Source organism: Hyperoodon ampullatus (genome assembly GCF_949752795.1).
Source record: "Hyperoodon ampullatus genome assembly, chromosome: 13".
NCBI lineage: Eukaryota > Metazoa > Chordata > Mammalia > Artiodactyla > Ziphiidae > Hyperoodon > Hyperoodon ampullatus.
In genome coordinates, this window is record NC_136926.1 from 39,264,761 (window position 1) to 39,279,759 (window position 14,999).

The 14,999-nt window shown below is 37.0% G+C and overlaps 1 protein-coding gene across 1 annotated transcript in view; it reads right to left on the reverse strand.

Moving 5' to 3' along the window:
• Nucleotides 1-9,770: 9,770 nt before the first annotated feature.
• ABHD3 (abhydrolase domain containing 3, phospholipase) overlaps nucleotides 9,771-14,999 on the reverse strand; it is a gene marked incomplete at both ends in the record, with an annotated part of 37,443 nt that continues 32,214 nt past the window's right edge. Inside the window, 3 exons of the mRNA XM_079718110.1 lie at nucleotides 9,771-9,949; nucleotides 13,312-13,477; nucleotides 13,557-13,605. Of these exons, the coding sequence (XP_079574236.1) occupies nucleotides 9,771-9,949; nucleotides 13,312-13,477; nucleotides 13,557-13,605 (394 nt within the window). The remainder of the gene's footprint in view (nucleotides 9,950-13,311; nucleotides 13,478-13,556; nucleotides 13,606-14,999) is intronic.

Below are 14,999 nucleotides of genomic sequence, written 5' to 3' on the forward strand. Positions count from 1 at the left end.
GGCACTTAAATCCATCAGTTGTCAAAATTAGACTCAATTTTCTCATCTTTTTATGCAGAGTGACTTCTGCCTATCATTTAATTACAAAGATACCATTTAATCTTTCTAGCAGTTGAATAAGAAAAATGAAAAAAAAAAAGTATAAAAATAACCATCTTGGGCTTCCCTGGTGCAGTGGTTGAGAGTCCGCCTGCCGATGCAGGGGACACGGGTTCATGCCCCGGTCCGGGAAGATCCCACCTTCCGTGGAGTGGCTGGGCCCGTGAGCCATGGCCGCTGAGCCTGCACGTCCGGAGCCTGTGCTCCGCAACGGGAGAGGCCACAACAGTGAGAGGCCCGCGTACCGCAATAGATAGATAAATAGATAGATAGATAAATAGATAGATAGATAAAAAATTCTTTTAAATAACCATCTTAAGTTACCTATTCTCATACCTTTCTCTACCTCTCAGTTTCTGATATTTCTTAATATTTTCACATTTTTCTTTGATGCATTTTGAGGTAATGGCAAAATGCACACATCTACATAGTTTGAATATCTTGAACTGACTTATTTAGTTTTAATATTTAGCTGTTTAAAACATTAAAATGTAAAACATTTGGAAAAAAACAAAGAAAAAGTAGGAATACCAAATGCTGTGAGGATGTGGAGCAACTGGAACTCTCATAAATTCCTTGTGGGAATGCACAAGGTACGGCCACTTTGGAAAATAGTTGGTCAGTTCCTTATACAGTTAAACATACACCTACCATATCACCCAGCAATCCCACTCCTAGGTATCTACTCAAAAGAAATGAAAACTTATGTTCACACAAAAATCTGTATGCGAATGTGTATAGTAGCTTTAGTCATAGTCACCAAGAATTGAAAACAATCCAGTTTGTAAAACAAGTGTTATAAATGGATGAACAAAGTGTGGTACCTCCTTACAGTGGACTACTATTCGAAATAAAAAGGAGTGAACTACTGAATCACACAGTATAGATGAATTTTATTTTTTTTAATTTATTTTTATCTTTGGCTGTGTTGGGTGTTCGTTGCATGCAGGCTTTTTCTAGTTGCAGCAAGTGGGGACTACTCTTTGTTGTGGTGCGTGGGCTTCTCACTGCGGTGGCTTCTCTTGTTGCGGAGCATGGGCTCTAGGCACACGGGCTCAGTAGTTGTGGCACAGGGGCTCTAGAGCACAGGCTCAGTAGTTGTGGCACATGGGCTTAGTTGCTCCGCGGCATGTGGGATCTTCCCAGACCAGGGCTCGAACCCCTGTCCCCTGCATTGGCAGGCGGATTCTTAACCACTGCTCCACCAGGGAAATCGCTAGATGAATTTTAAATGCATTTTGCTAAGAGAAAGAAGCCAGACCTATAAGACTTAAATACTGCATGGTTTCACTTACATAACACTCTGGAAAAGGCAAAAAACTATAGGGAGGAAAGCAGGTCGGTGGTTGCCAGTGTCTGTGGGGATGGAGAGAATTGGTTTCTATTAATGCGTATCATAGGGGATTTAGGCGGGTGATAGAAAGTTTGTATAGGGAACTGTGCTTAGTGGATGCACAATTTATGCATTTGTTAAAACCCATAAACCTGTTCACCACAAAGAATACACTTCATATAAGTTTTAAAAACCCACCGGGATGTGGCGAGAAGGATGGAATACAGATACTGACAAATGAATAATCTAAGTGTATTACAAATGAGTCACATAACCACACTGAATGTGTTAAGTACTCAAGTTAGTAAATTTGTTTCTCACAGGGGTGTAGGTTAGAAATTCTGAAACGACTTTACTTTTATTTGTATTGTTCAATAAATAAGTAAATATATTGTAGACAATCAGCCAGGTTTCTCACTTGGAGAAAAGAAATTACAAATAAGGAAAGGGAATTCATTGTTGCTAAATTGGAGTCAGAGGTGTCAGTATGGACTCGTTTATTTATAAATATAGATAAGTATAGACATATGTGCATGCATTATACTTACATATAATTTTTTCCTACCTCTATTGAAAAGGGCTGCAAGCAGTGGGACCCCAGTAACAATGAGCATATGTATCATCCAGATCTTGGTTTTTAAATGCCATTCTTTAATAAAAGGAATCAGGACTCCTTGGAGAACTCATTCCAGGGCTGGAGTAGGGAAAATAAAAGATGAGACTAGAGCATCTGGTGGTGCCAGCACGCTTAAAAAAAAAAAAAAAAGGCATATCAAAGGGACATAGAAACCATCCAGAACTCCCAAACTGAAACAACTTGAACAATAAAATAAGGATAGTATTGATATTTAATTATAACCCAAAGAAAAAACAAATATTCATGAGTCCATACTGATGTCAATAACCAAACAAGGAAATGGGGTGGGTCAGGGAGAGAAGTGACAGCACTTTCAGAAGAATTGCAATTATAAACACAGAAGGATTGTGAGAAATAGAAAAAAACTATCAGAACGCAGTAGTATCTTGTTACAGGCAAAATAAGATCCACCAATGAGTGGGAAGAAGTTTAAACAGAAACAGGATATTTGCATAGTCTCAAAGTAGCCCCCCTCTGCCCCACCCCAGAATATTACATAATTACAAAGGGAAAATTAGTAACTACTGGGTGAATCCTGGTTGGCATCACCTCAGCCAGGGGATCAAGGTTAACATCACCACACAGATCAACAGGTAATTTTTTCCCCTACCCTAAACCCAATGTGTTTTTGATAGAGAAACCTACGTTAGTAATAAAATGTCATTTGATTTTGATTTGGTTTATAATAGTAAACCTCTTTTCATAGCCAGGTATTACATTTCCATAGCACTTTATTTAATAGTTCACAAAGCATTTTCACCTACATGTTATCTCTTTATAATCCTCATAATACCTCTGTAACATTGATATTACAATCTGCATGTTTTTTAACCATCTGCATTTTGTAGATGAAGACACCAAGCCCTGGACAGGATAAATGATTTCCTTCAGGTCACATGGTGAATTAGTAGCAGAGCCAAGAATCAATCTCAGATGCTCTGAATTCAAGTCCAAATTTCTTTGCCAAGAAATGAGGTTTTTTTAATAAATTTATTTTATTTATTTATTTTTGGCTGCACTGGGTCTTCGTTGCTGTGCGTGGGCTTTCTCTAGTGGCGAGCAGGGACTACTCTTCATTGCGGTGCGCAGGCTTCTCATTGCGGTGGCTTCTCTTGTTGCAGAGCATGGGCTCTAGGTGCGCGGGCTTCGCTGTGGCTTGTGGGCTCTAGAGCGCAGGCTCAGTAGTTGTGGAGCACAGGCACAGCTGCTCTGCAGCACGTGGGACCAAGAAATGATCTTAAAAATACTAAGAACTATGATTAATGACTATAAAGAGCTCTAGGTAAATATGGAGAATATTAGGCATTTTTACTTTATATATTGATATCTATATATCATCTATAATATCTATTCATACATTCTAGAATATATATTATGAAAACACATACTAGTTTATTCTACATCATATTTTTCAAAGAGTCCCTTTTACTCTGGTAAGAAAACCTAGAGGTTTCAAAGGCCATACTGGAACACTTCCGTATGGCATTAGAAGAAAAAAACCATAATCAGTCCAGGAATTAAGCACTATGCATGCTCCATTTTGAGCCTGGAAAAATAGAGAAAAAAATCTGAAACTGTCTGCCCATAGGTAGAGTAAAGCAGATAAATGGGATATTTAAAATTTGCAGAAACCAATTAGTAAGTTGACAGTTTAAAAGAGAATAATGCTCTTTTGGGGTTATTTAGATCTGTTAATATGCTGACAGCCTGTCTATTCATATCCAGCTGGTACTGAGTCCTTGGTAATATAATCAACAGCAAACTGGAAATACAGATGGAGTAGATATGATTATTGTACTGCTTGAAAAATTTGGGTACCAGTATCTAACTCTGGGGGAAGACAACCCTTTATAGAAGGCACAAACATACAGTTGTCCTGTAATAAGTTAATACTGAGTCATGGTCTTAAACAACAGTGAAGTCTTTATGATTTGATCCAGGTTATTATCTTTATTTAAAAGAGATATTCAGTGAGGTAAATTAGTCTTGTCAGATTCTTGCCATTTACTTTTTTCAAAGTAATTCCCACATTTAGGTGGTTGAAGACTAGAGCCAGAAAAAGTATCTCGTAGTTTCAGAATAGGGATAAATAGCACAGTTGAATAATTCACAGCTTGAAAGCGCATATGACAAAAGCAAAAACATCATTTTTTATCATCACAAGGCCTTGAATATATAAATATCTCTTTGCTTAGAAATAAAATTTAAAAGAAAAACAAAATCAATTATATACTACAATTTTTATTGCATTAGGTATGAATACTGACATCAACATTATATCATAGGACAAGAAGTACCAGCTTCTACATGTTGGCCTGTTTGTAGAAAAGGTTAGGACCAAAAGACTGTCTTTTAAGTGAGAACTAGAGTTAAAATGGCGTATTTCCTAAGTGTTCTTTATTACCTGACCTTGCATACTGTCCTCATTGACTCCAAATTAAGTTCTAAGAAGCTGAGTGTTTACCTTGTGGCCAGCATTTTGTTAGGTTCAGAGCAACAGTGAGATTTTTTTTTTAAATTACCATTACTTCATTTGACACTGAAGTCTGCAGGGGAAACAGATGCTGCTTTAACAGATGTTCTGATCTGGAGTGAGACTGCAAAAACCCTTCCTCTCCCCACTCCTGATTTGTATGTAAGATATACCCTTCCATCAGGGCCTAAGGTTCAAGTATTATTAAGCATTTGGTATCATTAATTAATAATAAACCTAATACGGGCAGACACTGTGCTGGCCCCAGGGGATAAGATGAAGAGCAAAGAAAATATGTTTCCTGTCCTCACTACTCACAGTCTGCTGGGGGAAAGCGGATAAGTAAAGAGGCTATTACAACTAAGTGTGACAACTGCCACAGACAATAGTGACTTCTTTCTTTTAACTTCTAGTAACTTCTGGAATTCCAGTGTTTTTCAAACTACGTTGCAACCCATTAGTGGGTCTCAAAGGTGTGCATTTAGAGTAATTTTTTAAAAGCAGTAAGAAAATTTGATGCACAAAAAGTAGAATAATGCAATGAGTCCCATATACCCATGGCCCAGATTTAAGAATTAACGAGAATTTTTCATTTTCCCACTTTCATTTAAAAAAGGAAAATGGGGGGGCTTCCCTGGTGGCACAGTGGTTAAGAATCTGCCTGCCAGTTCGGGGGACACGGGTTCGAGCCCTGGTCCGGGAAGATCCCACATGCCGCGGAGCAACTAAGCCCGCGTGAGGCAACTACTGAAGCCCATGCGCCTAGAGCCCGTGCTCGGCAACAAGAGAAGCCACCACAACGAAGAGTAGCCCTTGCTCACCGCAACTAGAGAAAGCCCACGTGCAGCAACCCAACGCAGCCAAAAATAAATAAAATAAATTTATTTTAAAATAAATAAATAAATATAAAAAAGGAAAATGGGATAGTTGAAAATTAAACTAGACCAGACTAGAACAGGATGGGCTACAAAATATGAGAGTATATTGCACTACGAATACTGCGCAGAGTGAGAGTAAAGACTGTTCTTTAAAACTCAGCAGCAGAGTCCATTAACAATGCCCTGGAAATAAAAATAGAAGCTGGGTAATAAAGTCTAACCTTTTTTTGTTTCTTTTCCTTTGCACTTAGTCTAGTTTCACTTGCTGGGTGCAGAGGCCTCGCCTCTAGAGGCCTCTGCACCCAGCCCTTCAGAACAGGGTTCCTCCTGCGAAGTGGCTGTGCCGATTCCTCACCTCAGCAGGCTATGTGCAGGGGTGCTACGTGCGCACCTCAATCCAAGACGGCAGTGGCCGGCCGTGTGCAGGGGTGCTGCGCCTGGCACTGCGATCTGGAGCATGAGCAGCACAGCTGCGCTGGCCCCAGGAGAACTCCACCCCCTCCCCGCTGACCAGATACCTACAAAGCATCCCGGCCGATGGGTATGGGGGAGAGTGGGTGCTCTAGGGTGGTAGCCTGTGTCTCTCGGTTCTTTGATCAAAGACTAAAACTTTTCTTTGCTCCTGAAGCCAACTGAACCAAACTCGGTCTTGGTTTTGTTTTGTTTTTTTAATTTTTGAATTTTATTTTATTTTTTATACAGCAGGTTCTTATTAGTTGTCTGTTTTATACATATCAGTGTATACATATCAATCCCAATCTCCCAATTAATCCCCCCTCCCCCGCCGCTTTCCCCGCTTGGTGGCCATACGTTTGTTCTCTACATCTGTGTCTCTATTTCTGCTGTTGGCTCAAAAGAGACCATGCAGAAGGTCCCTTGTTAGGGACCAACTGGGTAGGGTCTGTAACAAAACGTATGTGTTTGCACTGGGTTCAAGATATAAAAAAATGTATAGGGCACTATCAAAAAGGAAAGAAGGAAAAGAAAGCCATTGTATCCGTTTGTATCCCTATTTCAAAAACAATGCTCTGTGAGGCTTTGAATAAATGTTTAATGATAATAACCTAGAGAAACTGAGGAGACAGTTTTAGAAAAAATTCCAGGATATACTTAAAATTAACTTTTCAAATCAGGGAACCGGCTTGCAAGGTAGTATTTTCATTCTTATACAAACCATTATTATTCAGCTAATCTTGACTAAGGACCTGCTCTGTTCCAGGCAATATGCTAAGTGCTTGGGATGTAGAAATAATTAAAACACAGCCCTTCTTTCTCAGAGCTTATTAGTGTGTGGACGAGCTGCTGGGAAGAATAGTTTACCCTCCACATCAACACATGAAAATGCTCATTTCATTGTAACACACACACACTATCGCATGCATGTAGAGCTATATTTTATTTTTGTTTATACTAATGAGATCCTATACATATGAATAAATTGTTTTTCATTAAATAACCTATCAGAAACATCTTTATAAATCAGTACATAAAGGGCTACCTCATTATTTTTGGTGGCTCTATCATGTGAATGTGTCATAATTTATCCATTCCCCTACTAAATAAGTTGTCATCCTGAATGTCCAAAGCTGCAACAAACCTGTATCTTTACACACCCTTGCTAGATTTTCTATAGGATAGATTCTTCAAAATGGAATTGCTAACTATGGTTTCTCTTGTATTTTAACTGTCAAAATTTTTTGCCTTCCAAAAAATAATTGCTAGTTTACATACCCACCAACAATTTGAGTAACTATTTCCCCGCACTATCACCAACATTGTATATTACTAATCCTGTATGTTATTAAACTCACAATTTGATGGTCACAAATATCTTTGTTTTCAAATTTTGCATTTCCTAATTTACTAGTGAGATTGTTCACCTTTTTATAAACTTGCTATTATTCTATGAGTCTCTTGTATATCCTTTGACCATTTTTTTATCAGATATTTCATTACCAATTTTTAGGGGTTCTTTAGCTATTTGATATATTAGCCTTTTATATATTGCAAATATCAATATTTTTTCTATCATTTGTATTTTAATGTTGGTTATGGTAATTTTGTAGAACTGAAGTTTTTTTTAATCTTTACATGAATATATCTGTCACTTTTGTTCTTTACGGCTTCTCACTTTTATATTTTGCTTAAGAAGGACTTCTCCATTCTAAAATTATGAAAATAACTTCCCATATTTTCATTAGTACTTTTATGAATTTTAAAAGTGCTTATCTCATTAATCTAGCTGGAAATAATTTTTGTGTGTAGAGGGAGGTCAGGGGCTACCTACCCAAATCTGACAATGGCCAATGGGTAGACAGTCTTCCTGACATAATTTGTTTAAAATCTTCACGATAACCCTGAAAGGCAGGATCAGCCCCACCCGAACCATGCCAACTGAAAGTTATTATCACCGTTGAATCAGAATATATGCTGAATGGGCAAAAAATCACTGGCATTATCAGTGCTATTGTTCTAGACACAGTTACATGGGAGTCTACAAGTACATAATCAGGAACTCTCCAAAAGATGGCATTTTTAGTAAACAATTTTGTGTTAATATGCTTTTATTACATGGTTCTCTTAATGTGATACCTGGGCAAAAATATACATATTTTATAAATGGTGGAAATAGTAAAAAAAAAAAAAAAAAAAGGAGGGAAAAGATGGCGAGGGACTTCCCTGGTGGTGCAGTGGTTAAGAATCTGCCTGCCAATTCAGGGGACATGGGTTTCAGCCCCGGTCTGGGAAGATCCCACATGCCGCGGAGCAACTCAGCCCATGAGCCACAACTACTGAGCCTGTGCTCTAGAGCCCACGAGCCACAACTACTGAAGCCCTGGCGCCTAGAGCCCATGCTCTGCAACAAGAGAAGCCACCGCAATGAGAAGCCCGTGCACCGCAATGAAGAGTAGCCCCCGCTCACTGTAACTAGAGAAAGCCCGCACGCAGCAATGAAGACCCAACACAGCCATAAATAAGTAAGTAAGTAAGTAAATAAATAAATAAATAAATAAATAATAAAAATTAAAAAAAAAAAGATGTTGAATGGTATAGAAGATAACACTATTGCCTGGATAGCCCAACAACAACTACCAATCCCCTCCCCCTTGCTTGCCTCCAGTACAATTGGAAAAGTCTACATACTTGATTTCCCAGCCTCCCAGTCAACCAGGGTGACCATGTGACACAAGTCTGGTCAATAGATATAAGTGCAAGTCTTCTGAGAAAGCTTTCACTTTCCCAAAAGGGCAGATGTGTCTGGGCCCACTCCTTCTGCCTTTTTCTTCTCTGAATACAAATGTGATGTCTGAGCTGCAGCAGCCGTCCTGTGTCTAGGAGATAACTGGCTACCCTGCCTGCTAGGGATGTGGCAACAGAAAGAGCCTGCATCTTTGATGACACTGATAAATGATAAACACCTACATCTTGGGACTGCTTACATGGAGACTTCTTGTGATACAAGATAATTAAATATTGTTATTCCTAAATCACTGCTAGATGGGTTTCCTGTAGCTGGAAGTATTTTTAATTGGTACGAACGGTGCGAGTCCAATATTCTGGAAACTGTGAAACAATACAGTTTTAATATTTCTTACTAATGCATTTATGAAATCACAAATTATTTTCTAGGGATTACTTTTTTGTGGATAAAATCTCACAAAGAAATAATTTAAAATGGTAGAATTTATTTAATATAATGATATATAAGTATGCACATACACTTTAAAAAATAAGCATGTGAACTACAATCATTATAAAACATAAGTCAGCCTTAATTTAATATTATTAGAGTAAAAGAACATGTATAGAAGTCAGTCTAACATTTGTTGCATTTGCCTTTTAAAGTTAAAATACATAAAAGATTTAGCACATTGTACTTTATCTTATTTCAGTTTTCATGTTACCGTCATTAGGTATAAATACCCTTATGAATATGCCAACTTATAACTTACATTCAAATAACCAAAGTCAAGTCCTATTACAATTATTAAATTACCATAAATCACCTAAAATAAATTATCTAAAATAATACTAGCCTAAATTAAAACCCTGAGGAATTAAAATCATTTTACACAATAGTTTTGGTTAAGTGCAATTCCATGTTTGTACTACTTTACTTAAGGTCATACTTGGTAAGGCATAGTAAAAATAAAATCTACATAAGTTACAGTCTAAATCTATATTTTATTTCTTGCTACAAAGTTGTTTTGTTACTCCAAAAAGTAGTTTTTGCATGTCATTCTGGACCTCTTCACCACCTGCTGGCTTATTTGCTTTATATACAGTAAGATTTGTGCAGTAAGCTGAGCTGCCTTTATATGGTGGTTTAGATAAAATGCACCTGAAGAACTACATGCTAGAGAGTTCATGTCCATATTCAACCATGGCCTGCACAAACTGCTTGAAGACTCGATCCATGTAAGTGGACTGCCTTGGCCAGATTCCCTCCAGAAAACCAATATGGCCTCCATAAGAAGTAAGGACCAAAGCAACATTAGGGTTTTGCTTAGCAGTTTCTATTGGAATAGCTTGACAAAAAATGGGCGGGGGGGGATAAGAGAAGGGAAGGAGAGAGAAAAATATATAATTATTAACAGTTTTTGTTAGGAAAAGTATGTGCCTTTATCATTTCCAATCATTATAAATCAAAACATCATTAAACAAATAAATATTCATAATGAGTATGGCTAATGGAATAAGTCTGACTAATTTGTATCAACCACCTATATTCTTATAACAGTTCATGTTCACAGTTATATACTTGACCATCATTTTTGGAAGAATCAATCGAGTAATTAATCACAACACAAAAGTATAGGCCCAGTCTTGTTTTGAGAAATTAAATAATTCAAGAAATGGTGAATACTTACATTATGTTATAAGATTTCCACTTAGGTGCTACACCAAGAAAAAAACCCAAACTAACCTTATCACCTTTGTGAGAGTTATAAATTCATTATGTATGACTTTGGTTAACTTTACATGAAGTTAGATTCCTGAGGCCAATTGGTTGGTGGCTGTATTAAGGATACAAAATTATACATATGATTTTTAAAAACATATAGATAGCAGAAAAGAATGGCATAAAATACTCCCAAGTGGTAACAGTGTTTATCTTTGGGTGGTAAAACACTGGTGATTATTTTATTTAATTTATTTTTTTCCTTCTCTGAATTTCTGTTTATAGTCAGGACAAAGAAAAACTTTATTTTGAAAATATAATTGCTGTATTTAAATAATCCTCCAGTAAGGACAGTCTCTTCAAATGCTCTACAAAATTATGCTGAGTAAAAACTTTAAAGGACATGAGTTAAAGTTGTTTTATTTTTATTTTTCCCCCAGGCTTAGAGTTCAAACAGTGAAACCTTTTGATTTAAGATCTATAATGGATCACAACCTGGCATGAGAAGTGTTTTGATTTCAGATACTGCTAAATCTTATATCCCTAATCCCTAATTAAGATAACATATGGTTGATCCAGTAATTAGACCTTTCGTATCTTGAGTAGAGTCTTAGGGGTAAATGAGTTCATTAAAGGTAAGATCTCCCTACCCTTCCAATGAAGGAAAGGAAGCTGACACACTATAGGACAACTGAGACCCTTTGAAGATAGAGCTGCTGCGGGGCCCAAACTGCATGTTTAGATTATCTAAATTGGACCTCTCAGGGAATTCCCTGGCTATCCAGTGGTTAGAACTCCATGCTTTCACTGCTGAGGGCTGGGAAACAGATCCCACAAGCCGCGGGGCACAGCAAAAAGAAAAAAAAATTGGACCTCCAACTACATTCCTTGAAGAATAAACCTAGAGAACCTAAATCAAGGCCTAGGAAGCCAAGTCCTTGTCCTAAATGGGTCCTGAACTCACATCCTTATCCAGCTACACCTCAAACAGAACATCTATCTTGGAATCAGGTGTTAGAGCTTAAGGGGCAGGTGAAATGACTGATACTATTTATGTTTCTCCTTTTTCACCTTACACTAAGGGCTTAGATTATGAGTGCTTCATTTGTCTCTAATGGAATTATTAAGAGCCCCAATTTCACACTCTGGATACAGTCAGGAATCTCTAACACACTGATAGTTACAGTCATATCAGAAGAACGAAAAGCTGGGCCATTCGAGTCATGTGAAAGATACTGGCTGCCTGTGCTCTCAGAATGCAGACAATTGTCCACTACTTTAATGTGGCAAGATGATTTTAAGGGCTGGGAAAGAAGAAATAGTGAGCTTAAACTTCAACCAAGTGGGTCAAGACAAGTTAAATGCTGGGAAATTTTTGTTGATGGAAGAAGGGTCCATGAAATATAAAAATAGAGAAATAATGATCTTCCTTAAACCAATGAAAATAGGCTAAACAATCTCCATGTAATTCAACTGATTAAAGCTCACAGTTACGGGAATTCCCTGGCTGTCCAGTGGTTAGGACTCTGTGCTCTCACTGCTGAGGGCCCGGGTTCAGTCCCTGGTGGGGGAACTAAAATCCCACAAGGCTGCATGCAGAGGCCAAAAAAAAAAAAAAAAGTTCACAGTTTAATTTTTTGATTTGTGGTCAAAGACCAAAAGTTCCAGCCATCTAAAATTACCTGTGATTTAATCATAAATAACACATTAAAATGATATCCCCTAAAGAGATGGTAAGTGACTTTTTTTAAAACATACTTTGGGGGGCTTCCCTGGTGGCACAGTGGTTGAGAGTCCACCTGCCAATGCAGGGGACACGGGTTCGTGCCCCGGTCCGGGAAGATCCCACATGCCGCGGAGCGGCTGGGCCCGTGAGTCATGGCCGCTGACCCTGCGCATCCAGAGCCTGTGCTCCGCAACGGGAGAGGCCACAACAGTGAGAGGCCTGCTATACCGCAAAAAAAACCCCATACTTTGGGGATTTTCTGAAATTTTGGCAATACATACATGCTGTGTTTGTACTCAAAATAATTTTTTTAAATGAAGTACTTGGGGAAAATGTTTTTAAAGTATTTAGGGGAGAAATAAGGAAAAAAAGTTTTATAAAAAGCTTTGTGAAATTTCGTTAGAAAAACATTAGAGGTTTAAGTCTACTTATGCTTAAGATAGTATGATCACTTCTAGGCGTCTTATATTGCTTTAATGTATGAACACATCCACATATATCTTTGTGACAAAATTCCGTATTTCTTGAATTAAGAGAACAAGGAAGTTAATTTGGACATAATTTTCTTTTATATAGTATCCGGGGGAAAACAGACTCTTTCCCTTCAAATATGACCTTATAGTCCGAATGTGCTACATTCATTGAGTTATCCAAGGACATCATATTAATAAAGTCTCAAGCTCTCTTCTAGGTTAAAAGGGGAAAAAAACTTCAAAGCCTTCTGTATAAGAACCTCAGGAATAAGGGACTTCCCTGGCAGTCCAGTGGTTAAGACTCCATGCTTCCACTGGAGGGGGCATGGGTTCAATCCCTGGTCAGGGAACTAAGATCCTCCAAGCTGCGTGGCCAAAAATAAATAAATAAAAATAAAAACAGTAGAAGTTACTCTTTAAAAAAAAAAAACCTCAGGAAGAAAAGGCAAGTGATGACAATGTACACTTGAGGCAAAGATACTGTAACATAGTCTGTCCAAAGAACAGTTATTTGATAAGAAGGAAAGGTTGTAAAAATGAGAACAAACAAAATATTGAGTCATAATTTGTTCTGAGGCTCTCACAGTAGACTAGATAAGGGTCTATGAAGACGTTTAAAGTGATCTGAGACATTTAGATACTAAATTATGAGTATCAAGGTTTTTTTTTCTGTTTATCACAGTAGAAAACATTATATGGCTGACATTTTGTTTCTTATTACTGTATTTTCCTAAAATATTTTAAAACAGTTAATTCATGTCAAAATGTATACAAAGATGTTAAGATTACCATGACTGGGTGAAAAAACATCATCCACAGAATTCAGACACAACACTGGAATCCCTACTGATTTCAGTCTATGATTTGGACTGGCATCAGTATAATAATCGTCAATTGTTCGGTAGCCAAACATGACTGAAGTAAATCGCTTATCAAATTCTCTTATGGATTTAGCCTGAAAAACAAAAACCGATTATATTTATTCTTGGAATCAAAAAAGGAAATAAACGTATTACATAAAGTTTCTCTCCTACCTTCATGACATGATCCATGTCAATTTGTTTTACAAACATATGCCGGTGCCTGGAAAAAAAGAATTTCAAAAGTAAAAAATTAAGGTCATTCCCATCTCAAACATACCTAAAATATGTAATGATAAGTAACTTAGCACAGGAAATAAAGTTATTATTTACTTAATTAGACATGGCAGGAATACCTTGATATTTGTCCTGAAGACTTTTTGTAAAGTTTATTTTTTTTATTGAATGATTCTTTAATTCTATAGTGCTTTACAATTTTCAAAAGTTTCACAAACATGATTTCATTATATTATATCCCCTTTTTAAAAATCCCCTACCTCTATACTGCCCCTCCCCCACTTCCCTCTCCCCGCTGGTAACCACTAGTTTGTTCTCTGTGAGTCTGCTTCTTTTTTGTTCTATTCACTAGTTTGTTGTAATTTTTAGATTCTACACATAAGTGATATCATACAATATTTGAAGTACATGAAGACATTTTCTAAAAGTACTTTTTCTTAATTGAGGAAGAAGGAACCAGTAATAATAAACAAAATAATAATAAATGAAAGTGTTGTTTCATAACAAATTGTACCTACACACCAATGCTATTAAGCCAGTTTGGCCAAAAAGGCCTCACTTAAGCCAGAAGCTTTCAACTGGGTAAATCAACTGAAGATTTATCTTATTTTTTAAATTGCTAAACTGAAAATTAGAATTTATATTTTTGTATACTTAAAAAAATTTTTTATTGGAGTATAATTGCTTTACAATGTTAGTTTCTGCTGTACACCGAGGTGAATCAGCTATATGTATACATATATCCTCTCCCTCTTGGACCTCCCTCCCACGGCCCCCCATCCCACCCATCTAGGTTGTATACTTATTTTTAAATGTTGGTTATTTTTCTTGTATAACCTATATTTTAATTCAAATCATTCTCTTCCTTTTTCTTGCTACTGTCCCCCATTTCAGTGACCATGAATAAAAATACAATTCTGTAGTATTTTTAGCAGTATTTTACAGTCAACATCTGTAATGTAACAAATAGGTTAAGTTTTTTTTTAATAAAGTGCTTTTTAATTAAGGAATGTATATTGTTCTTTTTTTTTTTTTTTTTTTTTTTAATTTTTGGTCATGCCACATGGCTTGCGGGATCTCAGTTCCCCGACCAGGGATTGAACCTGGGTCACGGCAGTGAAAGCCTGGAATCTTAACCACTAGGCCACCAGAGAACTCCCCAAAATAGGTTAAGTTTAATGCAGTGTCTAATGTCAACTTTCAGGGTAACTATGGTTTTCAGTTAAGTTATGCACAAATTAACTGTACTTTTAATTTAGAGTTTATATTTAAATTTGTCAATTCACTTAAAAATGCATGGTAACAGTTATCAAAAAATAAACAGAAATATCCCATGTTCTTTGTTGCCATACTGTTTAACTGTTAGAAGATACCTAAACA